The sequence below is a fragment of the Triticum dicoccoides genome, chromosome 5B, assembly GCF_002162155.2.
Source record: "Triticum dicoccoides isolate Atlit2015 ecotype Zavitan chromosome 5B, WEW_v2.0, whole genome shotgun sequence".
Lineage (NCBI taxonomy): Eukaryota > Viridiplantae > Streptophyta > Magnoliopsida > Poales > Poaceae > Triticum > Triticum dicoccoides.
Window position 1 is genome coordinate 629,367,065 of NC_041389.1, and position 21,877 is coordinate 629,388,941.

General features: G+C 45.8%; 2 protein-coding genes and 1 non-coding gene across 3 annotated transcripts; 1 reads left to right on the plus strand and 2 right to left on the minus strand.

Moving 5' to 3' along the window:
* Positions 1–5,761: 5,761 nt before the first annotated feature.
* LOC119306429 lies at positions 5,762–7,512 on the minus strand. Its single transcript, XM_037582649.1, has 2 exons — positions 7,260–7,512; positions 5,762–6,582 (listed from the first exon to the last, which is right to left on the minus strand). Exon 2 carries the CDS (start codon positions 6,524–6,526, stop codon positions 6,008–6,010), a length of 519 nt encoding a protein of 172 aa, XP_037438546.1. The 5' UTR covers positions 6,527–6,582; positions 7,260–7,512; the 3' UTR covers positions 5,762–6,007.
* Positions 7,513–13,546: 6,034 nt separating this feature from the next.
* LOC119312178 lies at positions 13,547–19,127 on the plus strand. Its single transcript, XM_037587914.1, has 7 exons — positions 13,547–13,619; positions 13,812–14,211; positions 14,643–15,446; positions 16,019–16,126; positions 16,214–16,374; positions 16,461–18,650; positions 18,750–19,127. Exons 2-6 carry the CDS (start codon positions 13,813–13,815, stop codon positions 18,133–18,135), a joined length of 3,147 nt encoding a protein of 1,048 aa, XP_037443811.1. The 5' UTR covers positions 13,547–13,619; position 13,812; the 3' UTR covers positions 18,136–18,650; positions 18,750–19,127.
* Positions 19,128–21,160: 2,033 nt separating this feature from the next.
* On the minus strand, positions 21,161–21,357 carry LOC119313146. Its single transcript, XR_005151532.1, has one exon. It is a non-coding gene; the product is annotated as a U2 spliceosomal RNA (small nuclear RNA).
* Between the last annotated feature and the right edge of the window lie 520 nt (positions 21,358–21,877).

Here is a 21,877-nt window from a genome sequence, read left to right on the forward strand (position 1 = left end):
CACTAAAACTTTACTACCGCTCCAACCACGGTACTACCGTGCCTCGCACGGTACTACCGCGACCTGGAGCGGTACTAAAATTTTAGTACCGCAGGCTCTGGCAGTACTACCGTGGCTCACATCTATCTCATGGCAACTTTCACGTATACTTTCTATGTGTTTCTTGTGCTTTATCGTGGTCTATGCATTGATCCTTCTTGCGTTTCGTGCGTGTTTTGCGTTTGTGTCTCAGGTGGTGGCTCTCGCCGTTCCAATCCCAGTCGTGACACTAGTTCCAAGCGTCTGCGCAATCCAGGTGAAGCACCAGAGGGCTCCACTGCCCCCAAGCGCCATGTCAAGACATCAGCTAGTAAGCACAAGGAACCCAACAAGAGCATGGACGAGATACCCCAGTCTGAGTTCGTCCGTCTCCGGAAGCTCAACCCGTATGTGCATCACCGTGCTACTGCCGGAGGTTGTGAACTATTTTGGAACAAGCAACAGACTCTCATTTATCTGGATGTCATCAAGAACAAGCATAATACCTATGTGGATGTCAAATGGATAGAAATGCATCACCTGAGGAAGGACAAGCATCGTGTGTACTTTGGAGAAGCTCTGGATTTGGTGGAGCAGTTTGGTATTGAACATGTGATCTCTTTTCACCTTGACTATGATCCTGAGCTTGTTTGTCGGTTCTTTGCCTTAGTCTACTTTCACCCTGATGAGGAGAGGAGGATGACCTAGATGTCCAATGGACGTCAGTTGACTGCTACCTGGAAGGAGTTCATGGATTTGCTCCACGTTCCTGATGACGGGATTGACACTCCCGTGGGTGTTCGCCCTCATGGTAATCCTGAGTCTGCTAGCAAGGACAAGCTTCAACCCTACTATGTTGAGAAGGCGCTTCCCAATGGCAAGACAGGGTGGGTGCTCAACTCCTTCCTGGATATCAAGTATCGTATCTTCCGCAACTCCTTGTTCCCTCGCATTGGTGACAAGGACAAGGTTCATGCCTATATGGTGGATATGATGCTCATTTGCGAGGAGGCTCGTTTGTCTCAGACTCGGCCACTTGATGTCTCACACATCATGTGGTGTGAGCTTTGGTTTGCGGTGTTCAACCGCAAAGTGCCTATCTATGGGCCCTATCTGTTTCTGCTGATCTCGAAGACTTGGGAGAAGATGTTCCTAGTGAGGAGTTCTTGCTCCAGACTGGATTCGCCATGATCCCATCTGTCTCCGTGTCAAGTCCAACTGGGCCAACACTACTACTCGCGCTGAGGCGTCTGCTGCTAGGGCTGCTGTTGATGAGGAGGATGTTGGCGCAGAGGATGTTGCTGAGGACCGTGCTGCCAGGCCTTCTCATAGTTCCTCTATGCCCTCGTGGGCCAAGAAGCTAAAGGACAAGATGAAGACTCTTTTCTGCATGCAAGCTAAGGGCCAGTACAGGACTCACGTGGCATCCAAGGAGAGTTGTCGCTGGGACAAGAAGATCTTGCAGCTCTATGGTGAGGATGTGTCTGGCGGCTCTGAGGATCTCATCACTCCAGAGGCCAAGTGGATGGAGAAGCAAGGCTACAGGTGGACTGATTCTGAGGAGGACATCGAGGAGACCATCCCTGCTGCCGAGGAGTCCGACGGAGAGGGTTGGGATGAGTTCCCTGCTTGAGCCACCCCGTGTGTGTAGGTGTCCTCTCTGCCTTTTTGGCGTCTTGATGCCAAAGGGGGAGAGAGTGTAGGGACTTGCGAGTCTTGTGTCGTCGTTCGTGTTCGGTGTGTTTGCTGCTTTCTCTTTGAACCTCGTTTGAACCTCATTTCAGTTGCTTTGGGTTGCTTTACTTCCTATGGTGTAAGACATATGCACTCTATCTATCTTAGCAAGCTTGTGATATATTGTGCTACCTTTGTGATATGCTCTGCTTAGATGTTAGTTATCATGTCTTTGTATCCATAATATAGGGGGAGTGTTGATCCTAGGTTGTGTGTGATGCAGTCTAAAGCATCTATCTAGATTGCACACATCTAGGGGGAGCCCGTCAATATTCTAGAGAGGAGGGGTTTGCCTGTGCCCTATATTATCTCATCTATGTGCAAATCCCGTATTGTCATCAATCCACCAAAAAGGGGGAGATTATAAGAGCATATGTATCCCTTAAGTGTTTTGGTGATTGATGACAATGCTTTTGCGGACTAATCGTGTGCCTTTAGTTTCTCAGACGCTTCATCTCTAGGCACGAGATGATTCGGTGCCCCTCGAAGACTATTGAAGATGGCGTTGTTCTACGTTTCTCTTTGGTGGATTTGAGTCGTAGGAGAGCCGTACTATTAAGAGGGGGTCTGCGTCGGAAAGGTTCGGGTGGAATCAACACGTACACATGTCCTTCCTTTCCCTTGCACTTTGGAGCATCTCTCCGTTATCCTAGTTGTGCTTAATCTGACGGCTACTGTTGTACTTGCGGTAGTACTGCTCTATGGAGCGGTAGTACCGCAAGCACCTGCGGTAGTATCGCTGGGGGTCACGGTAGTACCGCTCCTCTGGAGCCTTAGTACCGTGGCTCCCAGGCCTAGTGCTGCTCCGGTACGGTAGTAGGGGCGGATGTAATTTTTTATATCCGTGCCCTCACGGTAGTACCGCACGTCCTGCGCGGTAGTACCGCGGGAGGCCACGGTAGTACCGCTCCCCGGAGTCGTAGTACCGTGGCCCTCATGCCTAGTACCGCTGAGTCACGGTAGTAGGAGCGGATGTAATTTTTTACATCCGCGTCTCCACGGTAGTACCGCGCCTCGTGCGCGGTAGTACCGCGTCGGATTTTTTGCATTGTTTCATTTTCAGTGGAAGTAGGCACGGATGTATTTTATTTCATTCGCGCTCTTCATAGGCTTTGACTTTCCTGCCTTGCGGTAGTACCGCAAGGGGGAGCGGTAGTACCGCGCAAGCAGTAGTACTGCACTCAGTCAGGTAAGTCCCGGCCTCTGCTGCTGCCGCGAAAGTACCGTGGCCCTCCACGGTAGTACCACGCTCCTGGAGCGGTAGTACTGCATGTCGCAGGCTGAACATGTGGATAACGGTTGGATCTTTTCCATGACTATAAAAGGGGCGTCTCCTACCTCTAGTTGACTACCTCTTCTATCTCTAAGCTCCATTGTTGCTCCAAGCTCCATTTTGGCCCGATCTCCCTCCCTAGCCAATCAAACTTGTTGATTTGCTCGGGATTGGGTGACAAGGGCCCGATCTACACTTCCACCAAGAGATATTCGACTCCCCCCACTAATCCCTAGCGGATCTTGTTACTCTTGGGTGTTTGAGCACCCTAGACGGTTGAGGTCACCTCAAAGCCATACTCCATTGTGGTGAAGCTTCATGGTGTTGTTGGGAGCCTCCAAGTGTTGTGGAGATTGCCCCAACCTTGTTTGTAAAGGTTCGGTCGCCGCCTTCAAGGGCACCAATAGTGGAATCACGGCATCTCGCATTGTGTGAGGGCGTGAGGAGATTACGGTGGCCCTAGTGGCTTCTTGGGGAGCATTGTGCCTCCACACCGCTCTAACGGAGACGTACTTCCCTTTAAAAGGAAGGAACTTCAGTAACACATCCTCGTCTTCACCGGCTCCACTCTTGGTTATTTCTTGCCTTTACTTTTGCAAGCTTACTTGTGTTGTATCTATTGCTTGCTTGTGTGCTAGTTGTCTTTGCATCATATAGGTTGTCCACGTAGTTGCATATCTAGTCAACCTATTTTGTTGCAAGGTTTAAATTGATAAAGAAAAGATTAAAAATTGTTAGTTGCCTATTCACCCCCCCCCCCTCTAGTCAACCATATCGATCCTTTCACCGGCGCACCACCCTCGAAGATGAGGTGTTGCATGTAGTCCTCGTCGACGGTGGACGACATTTCCTCGAACAGGTTATGGGCGTCCGGGAGACCGCCGGCCGGCGCCTGTCGCGCGCGTTTCCTCGTGCCGCCGGACGACGAGCCACCAACCACCAGGGTGGCGTTGAGGTCGATGGGCGCGGGCGCGGGTGCGGGCGTGGAAGGCGCGACCGGGTTGCAAGCCGATGCGCGGGGTGAGCACTCCCCGGAGAGGCGGGAGGCCTGCGGGTAGACGTGGAAGCCGGGGACCGGGTTGCAAGCCGATGCGCGGGGTGAGTCGGGCATCACCATCCGAGGAAACGCCGACGAGCCGGTGCTGGCCGCGGCGACGGCGGCTTGGATGAGGCCGTGCTGGCTAGGGTTTACCCCAAGCATGTAGAGCACCTCCCTGTTGCCGCGGCGACGCGGGCGTTGGTGAACTCCTGCTGCGCGGCGGCGGCAGCGGCGGCCTGCGCAGCGGCCTCATCCCTCGCGTCCGCGGCGTGCCTCCGGCCCTTCCTGTTGGCTGACTCCCTTGCCCGCTGTTCGGGCGTCAGCGCCTTCTTCGGCTTGGCCGCCGCGGCGGTCTTGCGCGGGGCACGAGGCTTGCCTTTCTCGGAGGGGGCGACGGCACCGGACGAGGCGAGGGAGGCGAGGCCGGGGGCGGCGTCGAGGTCGAGGTCGATGGCGTCCTCCATGGCTGGTTGGGGGGCGGGGGCGCGCGCGGGTGGGAGCGTTTTTGGGGAAAATCGAGGGGGGGGGGATAGTGGTGGTTCCACCGACAGGGGGGGCGTTTTTGGGGAAAATCGCGTTGGGCCGTCACATTTGTCCGCGCCGACCCAAATGGACGCGGACAGACGAAATGGGTCGCTCCATTGAAGTTGCTCTTACATGTCACCATTGTGCTTGCTGGTTTAAACAAGGCCATGACTCTTGATGACTGCTGATGTATCATGTATGCACGCGATTGCAGTGCCTTACTCTGGAACAATTGCTCTGATCCACGTGTGTGGTAGCCGGTGATGAGCGTGAGCGTTTATTGGAATTGATGGAACAAGTTGCTTCCTGCAAAGAAATATTTGCAAATACGGTAATGATTATGATTATTGACCTAGCTACCTACCCTACTTCCTTGCAAATTGGAATTTCCCGGTTCCCATTAGACTAGCTAAGCTAGAGACCAACAACCACCATACATCAAGTCTTAGTATAACTAAACGTGCGTATGGGTATAGTACTGCCCCTTCATGTGTTGTCATTACGGTCATCTTTCTATATATATCTTCGACGATCGATTGGTAGGAACAAGTTATCATAAGGGACTATGTGATCGTAGTGTTCATGGTGTGTACTTGTAAACGACAAAGAGTTTTGAGAATAGCAGACATCGGGATGAATTAGGCGACCCAGGGACAAGCAGCCCTTGCAACCAAACATGACCCCTAATCGGCATGACTACTTCTAACTCGGCCCTATGAGGATGTTAGTACTCCCTCCGTCCTGTGAAAAATGTACATATAGAAATTTTAGGATAAATGATGGAATGGAGTAAAAAAATGCATCGGAAAGGTACAAACCACCATCTCTCGCCTCCTTAATTACCCAACCCCCAATGAGCTAAGTGCATGTAGAAATTAAAGAGACCATGTGTATAATGTTATTGGTCTTGATTACCGTGTGATAAGAGAGAAACATTCTTTTTTTTATATTAAAGTGCATTGGGAAGATAGAAGTAGACTCTTTTGTGGACAAATTTAAAGCCAAATATATACTCTTCACCGGACGAAGGGAGTAGGCCTCAATTTAGAGTTTGCACATGGATGCCCATTCTAACTTACATGATTGAAAAATCAACCGGCAAGAGAGATCTAACTAGCATACTATCATACTATGTTTTCTTTCTTTTTGTCTAAGCATCACTTTTTGTTTGTCTGTCCATCAACTGAAACAAACCGAATAACAATGTCCATAGCAACAATGTACAATACACTTCACATAACCCTGATCAGTAGACAAACAAGATCAGAGACCTACACATGAAAGAAAATTTTAGGAAATGTGATAAGCATCACTATCTGTTCTACCCGACTACACAGCTGTCCACAAACTGAAACAAGCTCATGAATGTTGAACTGCGAGTCCTAATGATGACATTTTCCCCACATACTGAAACAAGCTCATGATGATGATTGCGGGGGCGGAGGCGACGTCGATGATCTCCTCGGCTCATTGCCTTGCTGGTGACCGTTTCCAGCCTTCTCGTCCAACACATCCTTCAGCCCTTCCTGATAGGTCTCCACATAGTTCTTCACTGCACTTGTGTAGGTTGAGGCGCGCGTCATGTATATGCGCCGCAGCGCAGGCTTCAGAGTCTCGGCCCCACCCCTCGCTGCCACCGCGAGGTCCTCAAGCACAGTAGGTTCAGTTTTAGTGTTACCCTCGTCAGTAATGTTGGGATCAGATTCCTTTTTGGCCTTCTTGTAATCATTCGGCCTGAGCTCTGGACCGATGTCCCTGACCCAGGAAGCCCCATACAGCCTAGATGCCTCCTTGAGGATACACCATTTTTCTTTCAGTGTGAGTTTAGGGCGCCTCTTGGTGCCCGGAGGGTCCGGCAGAGAAGACGGGAAGGCGATCTCTTTCAGATCGTACCTCACGTAATCGTACACCTTCCTGCAAACAACTCTAAACTTCATTCCGGCTGCTACCGCAACTGAAACAGCCTCTTTATGCGGTTCTACGATGGATTAACCTGCTCCATGGTAAAGCACAAGACAAGTAAAATAGCAGAGCGAAGTACTGAAATCTATATTTAACTAAAGCATGTATTGTGAGAGTGACAAGAACAAATCATTTCTGATGCTATAAGGGTAAAAAAGAAAACGGAACAATCTACCAACACCAAAAGCACCTGGGTCCTGTTGTTCATCTCAGATGCATTTAATCAAACACCTTGACTGCAGTACTAAACAAGCAAGTAACAGAGTGTTTCGCCCATATTTAGCAAGCATTGATACAAACATACTAAGTTGATGATTGGCTGGGCTGTGATGGAAAATAGGAAGCCACTGTCTGTTTTGCTCATCTTCAGCAAGCAGGCAACAATCATTCAATCAGGCCATGGTGGGAACAATATAAGAAATGGAAGTTCACAGTAATACAAGACATGATATATAGTGGATGGTTGATACAAAAAGGTTGGATGCAGAAGCTGAAATGCATAAAATTCAACGCTGCTTCTCTTGATCCTCTTCTTTTGGCCACTACCACTGTGCTCTACCCAAGTCTCAACACAACAAAATGAACCGGTGGACGAATGCAAACAGCCAACAATGAATTATCAATCGATGAACTTCAAGAATTATCCTCTGTTCTCCTCTCAACCGGGAAAATCACAAATTGTGAAGGATCGGAATTTGGAACACTCACGATGCTGCTGCCGTCGCCGACTTGCCGTGGAGCGTGCTTCGAACGCCGCCGTGCTTGCCGGATGTGGGTGCCTCTGTCGCCCTGAGCCCGTGCTGCCTGACGACCGAAGAGCACCCGAGGAGGCGGGACGGGATCGTACGCCGGTGCTGTAAGGAGGGCTTCAGGTTGGGTGCCGGCCGGCCTGGGGAGGGATGGGGTGTGGCGGCGCGGGGCGCTGGCACTCGGCTTCGCTCCGGCGACCAATAGGGTTAGCGTCGCCGTCACCGCTCTTTTACTTTTTTTTAAGCGCCCGAGAGTAGATGGCCCAGGTAGCTTGTTCGCTCGGTCATACTAGGAAAAAAACAATTTTAGTTTTTATAGATTAAATTTCAGTATATTCAAACAGTATTTAGAAATCTTGAATTCAAAAAATACCTTGATTTAAAAGAACACGAATTTGGAAAAAAAATCAAGAATTTAAAAGAAGTTCATGAATTAAAAAAATGTTCGCGGATCCGGAGAAAGTTCATGAATTCAAAAAAAAAAACCACTAATGCAAAAACGTTCGTGAATTCAAATAAAATTCACAAAGTTTAAAAGGTGTATTAAAAAATGTACGTGAACCCAAAAAATGTTTGCGAAATAAAAAAAAATTCAAACTTTTTTGAAAAGTTCATAATAAGAAAATTGTTCATAAAATTTAAAATACTACAAAAAAGTAAAAAGAAAAAACAAAGAAAACCCCAGCAAAAAATAAAGAAAAAAGTAACCAGTTGAAGCTTTACAAACCCCCGAGAGAAACTTTACAAAACCGGCTAGCATTTGTGCAAATGGAATATCCTAGATGGGGTTCTATCAGTGACAGTTCCGACTTTCCTAGAGTGGATCAAGTGGCCAATAGCAACTCAAAGTGAACTTCAACCCAGGTGAAAAGGTCCAAGCCCGCACCGCCGGATGTGATCCTCTAGGATGGACGGCGCTATCCGTAGACGGTTCCTTTCTGAAAGCGGGTGACTTGGCTAGAGTCAGGATAGTGCTACATGATGATGTTTGTTGCATGGTCTTTGTTGTGTATCGTTGTTTGTTCAATTGTTCAGATGCTTATGAAGCCGAGGTACGTATGTGCTACCATGGAAGGGGTACGTTTGGCACTCCAATGGACCGATAAACCCATAGTCCTCCAAAGTGACTGTGTGACTTTGCTCACGGTGCTTGGCAACACTATGGTGGATCGATCACCTATGTGCCAATTACTAAAGAAGATCAGATGATATATATGTCTTCATGAGATAGTGCTCGAGAACCTAGATAGAAATCAAAACATGGTTACTCATGTTTTAGCTAATTGTGGTAGAACCGAGGATCACACCGCATGTTGGTTACCCCGTCCTTCAGATTATATTGCACATACTTTGTTAGCTAAATATAACCCATTATCAGAGAAATAAATATCTCACGGTCACAAAAAACGTCAATGTGACATACTCAAGCAAAGTAGTCGCACTTGTAATTTCCCCCTCCTAAGTAATGTAAGGATCATATTCCTCTTTAGCCTTCTTGTACTCATTTGGCATGAGCTCGGGACCGATGCCCCATGATAACCCACAAGTGTAGGCTATCTATTATACCATTTTCAATAATTAAGTGTCTCGTGGAGGAGCATAAGGAATTGGTCAATGGATTTCAGCAAGTATTCACTGTAAAATTTGTTAAGATTGTTTGATGGTTTATTTGATCACTGGAATAATTGCAAGAACTTAAATTGTAACAAAAGTGATATTGTGCAGCAAGTGTCCCAATCCTTAATTGTGCTAAGAACAAGTCGGATTTTTAGTTGTAGGAATCAAATTGCTCTCGAGGACACACGGAAATTTCACCAAGTTACTTTCATCTAGTTTCATTGAGTTACATTCATTGCTTTGATATTTCTTTGTGGTGCAGCCTATATAATGTGTTGTTCTTATTTGAACAAATAAAATACTTATGACTATAATGCAAGTATCCACAAATATAAAAGAATAATTAAGATCTCATCATAGCATTAAACTTTGGGGTTCCAATAACATCGATTACACATCCATGTGCCAAAAGTGTAATTAACTCTAGTTCACGTACGCAATTTGCTTGAGAATCAGAATCTAAAGTTGTATTCAATGATCTCACAAGAACTAGGAGTAGCTAGGACACCACCATATCGATCGCCAGCCTTAGTAATACATATAATATAAGATATAACAGTATTACAACAACTGCATCTACATATTGCACTACACATTATTGCTTCGGAATTAGCCATTTGAAACCAAAACATGACAGATTGATGATATTTTTCAGAGGGCATTAGTGGATCTGGCAACATCTGCATGTGCATCCCGTTTCCAGAGGCCTCGCGTTGAATATGAAGATGGTTTTCCAAAGAGCTTCGAACTGTCCGTTAATTGTTGGACTGACCATTGCTATTGGATAGATTCATTGATATTGTAGAAATTTTCTCTCACGATAACTGATATTTTCTTGATGCACTTCAAGATGCAGAGACCAGACGATGATAATTAAAATTTCTTGTTCCGAGAAAAATAAGTATATAGACAGAAGAAAAAAGTGCCACATTAAGTTTTCTTATGTGTGTGCATGTTCTGCTCGTGTCAATCTTGTATTGCACGTGCTTGAGAAAAAAAGGACTTGAGGGGGTCATTGCTTCCTCATACACCCTCCTTGTGTGCCTATACGCTACCCGATCAATTCGGCTACCCATTTATACATCTCCTTACAAACCTTACTCTCAACATATAGGCAGATGAATGTTTGTTCCACGAAAGAAGAGACACCTGGAGAAGAGACGATGAGTTTCAGAAGCAAATACGAGATGTGAGTGGTTTTGATGGTTTTGGTTGATGAAAATATATCGTCATTTGAGTCTGAGAATAGAGGGCATCGGGAGGTAGTCTCTTAGCTAGATCTGTAAGTTGCCACCTTGATCTTAGCATCCTTGTGTCTCAGGAGACTTTCACTATACCGTGAATCTCCCTGTGACGTGCTGCTCCTAATGTTCTCTGCGTGCATTTCATAGCCTTCTTTTTTGCTGATTTCTGGGATTAGGAATGGCCATATCTTCCAAGACCAACACCTCGGTACAAGTTTTGAGGCTATCCAATATCCTACAGCTTCGGCTCAACTAGCTGTTACCAAATACAGTATAAGTTTTATACACCTCAGTGCAGTTGTTTAATACAACATAAATTAGACGATCGCTTGCAATGTGTTGATTGACATAACACGCATATGAGCCTAGCTCTTTGGTAGAATCATCTGTATGATCTGCCACGCAGTCACTTAGACGTTCTTTAGTTTGATGGATGTATGGAAAACACATCTACATTAAAATGACAAGATTTGCCGATCGTGATAATCCCTATGCAAATGCAAATAACCTAAAAAAGGAAGGAGCTAGTTGACTGGTTGCCTGAAGCCCATATCCTAGTGAGAGCCTCATCCTTTTTTGACAATGGGTAATAGATTAATATTAAGATGGTACCAGTTATACCCGGGCTCTACAACGACACAATATCAAGGCTGAATCGAGATATCAAGGCTGCACATAGCCAAAAAGGATAAGGAGAAGAAACTAAGAAATCCGACATGGCCAACGACTTGCAAATCTTGGGTTTTCACTGTGAAGTGCACATCTGAACATACTCCAAGCAATGTCTTAAAAAAAGACATATGACACGTAAAACACCGCCATTGCCAGAAGCAACCACCAAAGGCCATACCTAGGGTTTTCACCCCCGTGCTTGAGACTCGGTGCTCAAAGAGCACTACCAAGCTGAAGATATTGTGTTTGCTGCTACCCTTTGGCAAAGAAGACGAAGTTGTATGGAATGGCATCCACATACATAGCATGGTCACGAAAACTGAAATACGAGGATAGGAGGCCAACCTACTTAAATTGTTTTATACAGCTACATGCATATGAGGAGCTATGAGTATGTTCGCTACACGAGTGTACGTGTGTCCAAGCAAATGATCTTGTACGTGTGTCCAATCAAATGATTAGAGATCCCTGTGGTGAATGGAACAGAGCATGTAACATGAGTCTCCACTTGTGTTGCATAGTGTGTGTGTGTCCATGTGAGTGAGCAACCCATTGTCCCAGTCAGATGGCTCCACCTTGTTAACGTGGGTGGTACGTATGCGCACAAGAGAATCCACATGTATGGACAAGTAATGATGTTTTATACTGAACTAATGAAATTGCCAGGTGGGTACCAACCAATATATCATTTATCCATATGATACTTCATACGTACAACTATTATATTATGTCTGACATCTACCCACAAATATGGGACATTAATTCCTCATCCACACTCTTACTTCTAGACACTCCCTATTCCTTTTTACAACATGTCAGTGTAAAAACCGGCAAACCTTAGGATAGGGGGTCCCGAGTTGTGGATCTCGGACAGATGGTAACAGGAACAGGGAGACGATGCTACCCAGGTTCGGGCCCTCTTAATGAAGGTAAAACCCTACGTCATGCTTGTGTTTATGTTGATGAGGATGTTACAAGTACAGAGTTGATCTACATCGACATCTTCAGATGTGTTCTAATTCTAGCGCTAGGTGAACGAGATTGCGTTGATGTCTATGGATGTATGAATAATTGTCTATCGACTAGTCTGGCCTCGGCTTATATGATGTATCGAAGGTCTGAGATAACAAGAGTCCTAGTCGTCGGTGGAGAAGAGTCGTTGTCTTGATCACCAAGTCTTGTGGAATCTTCCTCGTACATGTCATGGGTTGCCCGAAGTGGCCAGTTAGTGAACCGTCATGGGGTCCCCTATACTTGTGATACTCTACCCTCGAAAACATGGTAGTCCTATATAAAGGAACGGAGGGAGTGTATATGTATCTCCACTTTAACATGGCCAAGGTGCTTATTAGTCCCTTATATGGCGCATGAAATAGTCTAATTTTTACACTAATGTCTAAATCCGAGCAAATAGGTGTCGCCCATTGAATGATACACAAAAGCAGAAATCCGATAAATTAGAAGAGTGAGAATTAATGAGTACATATGCTGATGTTCATGTGGTTAATGATGAGTTTGAGAATGGATGGTATCAGGAAAAATTGTCGCAGCAAAATCGGCAAGCCTCGTTGATATCAACTGGGACGCTCGAGGGCATGATTTATATTTCGAAGTCCTACAATGCAAGAGCGTGGAAATTCGATGCTAATTCGAAGCATAGATACTCCAGCTATCTGGACAGCACAGTAACGTAGAGATTCAACAAGTGGCTTCAGGCTTGTGCATCTCCTAACCAAAAGTGCAGCGTTGGCAAGATGTACGTAGTTCCGTGGCCTGCATAAGGGCATGTTTGGTTTCAATAAGTCACCTGACTTATAAGTCAAGTGACTTAAAACCAGTGACTCCACCTGACTTATAAGTCACCTGACACATCTTCCCACACCAATCAACATCATGCAGGTGATGGAACCCACGCAAAAGGGGGTGACTTATAAGTTTTAAGTTGGGGTGGAGCAACTTATGACTTATAAGTTGGGGTGACTTATAAGTCGGGTCTGTTTGGCAAAATAAGTTATTTTTTTTCTACTTTTCGACTTATAAGTTGGTGACTTATTTGAAACCAAACAGGCCCTAAGCATAAAAGTTCCACATTGTCACACGGCAAAAAAATGAAAAACTAGTAGTCTAGTACTGTACTATGACAATCTTAGGCTGGTCATAGTGGAGAGTAACTTAGACTAGTAACATACATATGTTACTAGTCTATGTTACTACCTTCATAGTGGGTAGTGTCATATGTGTGGTAACATAGTTGCCTTCATTTATTACTTTGTAGACTCATTATGCATTGGAAACCGCTATGTGATGGTAACATATTATGTTACTCTATTTGCCTCTCTCCTCATTAACTACTTGCCACATCACCATTTTTGCTTATGTGACATCTATGGTACTACCTATGTTACTCCCACTATGACCAGCCTTAGCACAAATGTCAAATGACCATGAATAGTAGCTGCTGTGCCGTGCCTGCTGCCTCTGCGTGCAGCTAGCGGGATGGTCAATTAAGGCGGCAACCAATGGGACTAGTAGAGCGCCGCCGCCGAGCTTCCCAAAGCCAAACCAACGGACTCGCGTGGGGCCCCGGCGTCATCAAGCACAGCAGCACCGCAAGGATTCTTTTCTCTTCTCCCCCCAAAAGTTTCAAACTCCAGCCCTCCGCCCACCACCACCACCACCCAGCAGCTCGCGGTCCGCAGCCGCCGCCGCTAGCTCGCTCCGGCACTCGCCGCCCTCCGGCCCGATCCCGCCGTCGCGTTGGCCTCCATATCCGCCTCCTCGCTCAGGTGCGTCCTCGTCGATTCCCGGGAAAAACCCTAGCCTCCTCCGCCCGTCGCCGGCGCCGTAGCACGGCCGCGATTGCTGGTCGCTCGCTCGAGCTCCTTAGCAACCAACCCACCGCTGAATCGGTTGCATTATTGCCTTCTATTTCCTCTTCGGTTCTGACTTCTGACGATTTTCGTGCTGCGCGCGCACAGGATGGCGAGGGAGCTCGGCGGCGCTCTGTGCCGCACCCCGGCGAGGGATCCCGCATCCGCGCTCGGGAGCGACGAGAACGCGCGTCCTGGCGGAGCTTCGACTCCCGCCCCGGCGGAGCCCATCGCGACCTCCCGCCCCCCCCTCCGCCCTATCCAGCCGCCGGGGCAGCCCCGGCGGCCGGCGCCGACGCCCAAGAAGGGTAAGGAGGATAGGGCAGCGGGCAAGACGCCGGCGCGGGTCGGCGCGGTGACCACTCCCCTTGGCCCGACCAAGATCCTGGGGAAGCCGAAGCCGGTGCCGAGGCAGGGGTTCTTGACGATGGGGGCCAGTTCTGCGCAGGTCCAACGTTCCAAGGTCCGAAACCCCATCTTGCTCCGGGAGGAGAATCGCAACGTGCAGGTGAAACACATCTACTGCTATCACCCCTGTTCCTTTTTTTGTAAGGTTATATAAACTGAGGCTGGTCACTGTTTTCAATTCATATATGACCCCTTTAACATTCTTTGAAAGATTACAGAACATCCTAGAGATTTATACAAAGGATAGTACACCTAGTACTTGGATTTGGTACCTCCCTCGTCCTTCATATTCATCAAGTTGTTATCCTCCTTTTCCATCACTATCCCTGTGTCGTATTGTGCCTCCACTGCCTTCTAAGTTTGATTCTGCACCTAGAGATGCCACATTGCACTGCCAAGTCCCAAAGCACAGCAACCTGATAACTTCTAATATGCGCAATAGCTTCTGAATTTATATGTGCTCGTCCGTTGTGGTGGTGGTGATGGAAATAACAAAAATCTTAACGCTGTGCTATTTGACTTTGTGGACAGAATGTTTCGTCAACATTGCAGCAAGATGACTCTCATGCACCTGCAAAGGAAGAAGACAACTCAGAAGATACATTGAGCCTGCAGCTGGAGTTGGCCATAACCGAAACAATTCTTGCGGACGAGATGAAAGCCCGAGCAGAAGCTGAGGTCAGGGCAACTGCTTTAGGAGATGAGCTGAAAGCAGCAAATTTACGTACCCTTGAAGCTTGCAGGCAGAAGGAAGCCACAGAAAAGGAACTGAAAGACACATTATCTGTTTTGGATGTTGTTGAATCGGAGCAGATTTGTTTGATAAAGGAAGTAGAGGAGCTGAAGAAGAAGAATTTGGAGCAGGTTAGTTTGATAAAGGAACTAGAGGAGCTGAAGAAAAACAATTTCCAAAGCCCAGTATTTCATAAGAAGAGGGATGTGGAAACTCTGATTTTAAACACTGAGCTTGAGCAAGAAATGGATGAAATCCATAGGCAGGCTATGTGTGAAACGTCTGAGGTGATTATATCCTTACAAAAACAGCTGTTGTCACTGCAACAGCAGCTAGATGCCTGTAACAAAAAAGAGTTGTTGGCTGCCAAACGCCTTGTTTTGTTGGATCAATCCACCGAAATTCTTGTGCAGAAGGAGGTTCTTGAACAATGCTTTGTTTCATTACTGAGAGGGATGGAAGAAGAGACTCGTCAGCTCGAGTCCAAACTAGACCAGTCAAATAGATTCTATGAAGGTAGAATTAAAGAACTGGAGATAAAGATGCAAGAAATGGATTATCAGGCTGGAGCATTACTTATTTCATGGAATAAAGAAAAAGAGGTAACTCTTTGAAAGGCAATTAGGCTTACCTCATTGGAGTTTTTGTCTTTTCATATAGTTTTTTTCTTCTTTGAACAATGAATTATGGCAGTGACATTCTTTGCGAACCACCTATTAGTTAGGATGCAAGCATTTTTGGTTGTTCTGACTTCCAGTCATTCTCATTATCAGATAGTGATGCTTTGCAACATGTTCGTTTCTTCTTATCTAAGGCATATTATTAGTTTGGATAGCTTTGAGGTTGTTAGTTTGTTGATCTCACGCAATTTTCTATGTTGTTTATAAAGGCTCACACACAAAATTATGTATATGTTTTTCTTTATGAGTGCTTTTGCTTTTTATCCTTTTTTGGGTTTATGGTAGATTAAAAATGCCAAATGCCATACTTATATCAATATTATATGTTGCATTATGGGAGTTCTTTAAATTACGCATGAGAATATCTTTACAGCATATCCATAAATACATTCAGATTTTAGTATTTGTCCAAGAAGGCCCTACAAACAGCGCGATTAGGCATGGACGAAATTTATATGATTGTTATAACCCTTCCATTTATAATAATTTTGTAGATATCAGAGGAAAGGAAGGCATATGTCGAAGAGAAAAATAAAGTAATCAAGCTATTGGAGATGTCCAATGAGGATGGCCAGATTACTGTGTGTTCATTGGAAGAAAAGGTAAGTTTGCCACTGCTGGTATGTTAATAGTTTTGATTGGTCACTTACTTTTCTTTCTGAGCACTGATTTTTTTCATTTCTCCTAAGGTGAAATTACTCGAGGAAGAAGCACAACAACACAGAAGGCAACAGGAAAAACTAGAAGTGGAGCTGCAGAATGCCAGGCAACAATTGCTAGTTGTGCCATCCTCTGGGGAAGCAAAGAGCTCCTTGGAAGACAGAATGGTTGATTCACCTGACCCAACCAGGTTTGCTGGTTCTGAATTCTGTTACTAGGCATCTATGTTTACAGCTATAAGGGCAACAACATAACACTCACCTTGATCTCTTGCAGGCACCCGAGTAATATAAACAATGGGGTACTGCGTTCTCAGGAGAGTAGAATAGGTCGAAAGGAGCCTTTTGAATCAGAGGTAATGATGGCATTCTTTGAAGAGCAAATGCAAGGAAGCTATGCAAGCTCATTAGGTGATGTATTCAAGGAAGTTGCAGAAGATTCTCTTCCTGTCTCACATTCTCTTCCACACATTACAAGCCAAACAAAGCCGAATCCAAATGTAGTTGAGGAGGCAGTCGAGCTAGACACTATAGCTGTTGAGTCAACTCCTCTGGTGGAACACCAAGACGAGCCTGGTGAGCCTTCTTCAGATGAGTGCATGCAGGAGTCCGACCCATCAGGTCTAGAGATGGCAAAGCCACATTCATTAGAAAAGGATTTCTGGTCCGAGAACTCGGAGTTTGATTCAGAAGAGCAAGTGCCGCCTCCAGCTGTGGAGTCAGTGATTGAAGTTCTGAAGGAGAATGAGTTGCCTCCAGTTTCTCTAGTGCGTCCCAATGATCCGGTGGACTACACTCGAGCCCCTTTTGAGCTGAAGAGGCTCAGAAGCAGGAACCACTACAAGGGGCATAGGACAGCAACAGACAGGAGATTCTGGTCCATTGAGCAGCAGGACTTGTACAACTTCATATACAGTAGGGCCGGGTTGTTTCCTATGCAGTGGATAGACTGGGACTATATTGATAGCATGGATGAGTTTTCTTGTGTCAGACAGAGATGTGCCCATGTGGGGCTTGAGCAGATGATGAGTTACCATTGTGATTGGGACATCGAACTGATTAGGCAGTTTTACTCTACAGTTTATATCAGCGACGACAATAGCTCTATTACTTGGATGGCAGATGGCAGGAGGGTCACTACCAACAAAAGAGCATGGGAGGAGACATTTGGCATTGCTGGCAGCATTCACACTTCAAGAATTCACTCAGAGTTTTTCTTTGATGATGATGACAAGAGGATCATGTACACAGCTGCAGAATGCACAGTAGACCAAACCAGGGGCCTCTCTCCATTGGCTAGCATAGCCAATAAGATTATTTGGAAAACCATCTATCCCAAGTCTTCTGGAAGTAAAGTCCACGGATACAACTGGAACCTCCTACATCATATTGTGGAGCAGCACCCATTTGACATCATTGCTTTGATCTTCGACGAGATTAAGTTACTTATTTCAGATCACAGTCCTTTTCTAAAAAAAAAGAAGAAAGATCACAGTCGCACTAACCTCTTGTATGCACCATACATCATGGGGATGATCATGCGAGCTTTTGAATATGATGGACCTAGAGAAACCAGGCACCAGCCCTACAAGCCCAGGCCCGACAAGTCAAAGCAGACGAAAAAAGTTGGTCGTCCACTGGCACCTGCAGTAGTTGCACCTTCTGAGCCACCACCTTCAGCATGTCAGCCGGAGGTAGAGGCCAATGTTGAGGCAGATGACCACAGCCAGTTTGAGGAAGCCGGACACCGGCCCCAGGGAGAGGCAGTGCAGCATACCAATGCCTCGTCTTCTCAGATCCTAGCTCCACGCTCCTCCCTGACACCTTCCCTTGAGGCTACCACTCCCTCACCGCCTCTGGCTCCAGCTGCATTTCCTGAGCAGGCCAGCATGATGCACGCCGGCCTCCGGTGCTTCAGCTCAGCCAGCTGTTTTGGGGCCAAGTCCTTTTAGTCACTTTAGTTGGTATCAAAGAGATAAGTGATGGGTTTATGTGCTGTCCTTGATGTCTACCTTGCACTCGTATTCTGGTTATTTTGTCTATATATATCTTGGACTTGTTCACCATGTATATTCTTCTATCAAGAAAGACCTTGAGAAGAGCATATCGAGACTTGAGAAATCAGTACTATGATAGGCATATGTGTGCCCACTCTGTCTTGTGTGCACTTAGTCAGGGTCCTTGGTCTTCTAAATTATATATGTGTATGATTTTGCAGCTTTTGATCTTCTTTCATTGTGGGTTAGGAATTTGGTTAATGTGTTCAGAGTCAGGGAGGAACAAGCTCCTATTCAGCAGCAGCAAGTTGAATTATTGGCTATTGATCTTGGCTCAGGCTTCACTTTTGTAATTGTGCTCCTGTCCTGTACATAAATAATCTTCATGTGTCCATACTCGAGAAAAATGTGTCCAGGAACTTATGATTCTGAATATCGGAGTCTGATTCAGGAAGACCCTTTTTTCGAAGGTAAATTCAAAGTGTGATCTTTTAAATTTTGGTATGGTTCAGGTCCTTGTTCTGAACATTCAGAGCTTCGGCAATTCTCACATCGAACTTGTGATGCAGAAGAATGGTCCAGGATCAGATGGTTAGCCGCTTGGCCAGTGAGGGGTGCTAGCTGTGGGATGGGCCACATGGTGGTTAGCCGCTTGGCCAGTGAGGTGAGCATCAGCTGCTTGCGAAAATGCTTGCGCGGGACAAGAACCGGCTGGCATGGCATATGTTGGTTCAACTTGGGACTTGGCTTCTGGGCTTTAAAATTCTTCGCTGGGTGCCGTCAGGTGGTATTTGGTACCTGATTTGATCTGGTCTTGAGTTTGTGCTGGACATGCAGTTAGGGTAGTTAGTAATAGATACCTCCTCCTCTGGTCTTTGAGTTTCTAACCGGTTGCTGGAATCAGTGGAATATGGCTAAATTTCACCATGATATTTGTTTGTGTCCCTCTCTAGCACATTGAAGTACAGTTTCAGGAAGCTGTTTTTTTTTTTTTTTTTTGCATAGATGGGCATGTCAAGTGTACATTTCGGGGGGCATGTAAGTGCCTCATTTTAGACCTAAGTTTCAGTACTTTTTTTTATCAAACTGGTGGTGCTCAGAGCGTCATATACTCATTCAGATGCAGTATGCACGAGTGATTACATAGTCCTGAATATTTATCTGTGAAATGCGACGAAAGAATTCATTGCGTCCTAATGTGAGCAGAATTCTTGCAACTAAAATATCAAGGTTCTTAGTTTGATCACCTCCTTGGCACTGGAGTGTGCCTCTGTAATGTGCAAGACTGGGGCTTCGATTGATTGAGTTCAGTCACAGAAATCTGCCAGGTGTGCTCTTATTTCCCAGTGTCCAGGACTTTCAGTTGGAGACCTGCCTGCCTGCTGCCTTCGCCATAATGGTACTCCCTCTGTCCCAAAATAAGTGACTAAAGTTTGTACTAACTGTGTACTAAAGCTAGTGTAAACTTAAGTCACTTATTTTGGGACGGAGGGAATATTATCTGTAAGAAATTTGGCATCTTGTAAGTGCATTTGCTTTGCTATGGTACCCGCAAGCTTTTGTGCTTGAACTTCCCCTAGCATTCTGGTCCTAACGCTGAGATCTGCATCTTCTTTTGGTCATCTGTCTTGAATTGCATGCAGATTCCAATCCTTGTGCATTGGTGAGCTTGAGTGTTACCTGAAGATTGTCCCTTCCATGTTGCATCTGTATAGATCTTGTTTCCTACCAATGCAATGCCTGGCTCCCTGTTCGGGCTTATTTTGCTGGTGATCCTTGCGTGACTCCTGTTTCATTTCATCTGCCCCCGTTGTTCAGCCGTATTTTCAAGCAATAAACGAATGCTTTGTAGTAGTAAACCTGCAACAACCAGTCATTCCTTGATTTGCAGCACTAGCTAGCTGCATGAGTATTTCAGTTATTCTGTTTGAGTCATGACTAAAATAATCTGCTCTTAGGCACCAAGGGTTAGCAAAAAAGTTGCAGTACTGAACAGAACAGCGAAGTACAGTATTTCATTTCTGAATAAGCCAGCTCTAGGGCTGGATGGTTCAACATTAGTAGTTTTTTTTTTCTTTGACTTGGTCGGGTGCGCCGGCTATTAGCACGGTTTCTTCCACTGCTATCCTATATGGGGGCTTTGGAATTGCCGTGATGGTATTGTGTGCAATGCATCTGGAGGAAAATGGATGCAATTGGTGTGATGTATCTGCGTCCTGTCTTGCTCCCAGTTTGAAGGTAATTCGAAGTGTGATCTTTCAAAATTTGCTGTGTTTTAGTAGATTTTTAGGTCCTTGTTCTGAACATTCAGAGCTTCAGTAATTTTCCAGAAAGAAGAGGAAACATGACAGCATCTTCAGCTCTCTGCCGGCTATTTGTTTCATGATGATGAAACCAAAAAACACATCACGTACCACACAGCACATTCATTTCTGGCTTCAAGATTCAACCGATGGCCAATCTTAAATGGGTGGTATTTACAATCAACCCTTGTGATTACATATCTCCTGTATGTTGTGCTCAACATGCGGCTAGGGTAGTGATATACCTCCCTGTCTGGTCCATGAATTTATTTTATGCTCTGAGGACTGTCCCTTGAGACGGTAACATCTGCGATTGGGTTCGGGTTTATGATTTGAGGAACTTAGATTCAGAAAAGTGTGTGAAGCTCTTCTTTCTGGTGTGGTGTCAGGTTGTGGCGGAAAGTTCTCTGTTTCTTGAGAGAGAATGGAGGTTGCTGCACAAGGATGCAGGAGTCACTCAAGGTACGTTTTTTGTTTCTGAAATGGAACTCAAGGTACTTTGGGCTTAAAAGCTGGTGATTCACACAAATTAGGAAGCCTGGGGGAGAATGAATGGTCTGATGTGCTTCCAGTTCATGGGCTACTCGGATCTGCCCAACGTAGCAGAACAGAACAACCTTCATTTCAGCTCTGAATCACGAGAGAAGAATGGTCAGCGAGATTTTCATTTGATCTGGTTGGGGTGCGCCAGGCCCAGGCAGCAGTGCAACATCTGGGCGACATGTAAGGGCCCCAGTAGCAAGCCATAGTGGTGGACCCTTCCCCACAAAAAATGAATTTAATATCATTGTGGGCACATGGCCATAATATCCGATATTAAACTGATAAGAACAGATACTACACTTGATCTTAGCCAAAAGACCGAGAAAGGTATGAGCCACGCCACCCCCTCCGTCTTATCGCCGAGCCCCGCTTCCTCCTTCGGGGAGCGATGTGGGACTAAAAGAGACCACCAGCCCCAGCTCCTCGCACGCACTGGCACTGGCACCGAGTTCGCTGGTATTCCAAGGGCATGTACAATGGTTGATAAGATAGTCTTATCTTAAGTCTTGCATGTAAATTAGAGACGACAAAAGAAAATGTTTACAATGGGTCATATCTTAGCCTTATCTTCAATAACTAACTATTCCACAAAACGTGGTGAGACATATTATGCTAAGAGATCATCTTCGTCTTTTCTTCAATAAGAGAAGACAAGCCTTTTCTTATAAATTCTCTCTCCTCCACCTCATTATTTATCTTACGTGGCACTCCTAGGATAGCATCATTGTACATGCCCTGAAGCTGATCGTGTGTGGGCTTTTGTTTCTACATATCGACAGGGAGCCCAGGCCCACTGAGAGGTGGAGAGGAGAAAAAAAAGGCCCACAAGTCATCACAAGGCGAGTTCAAGT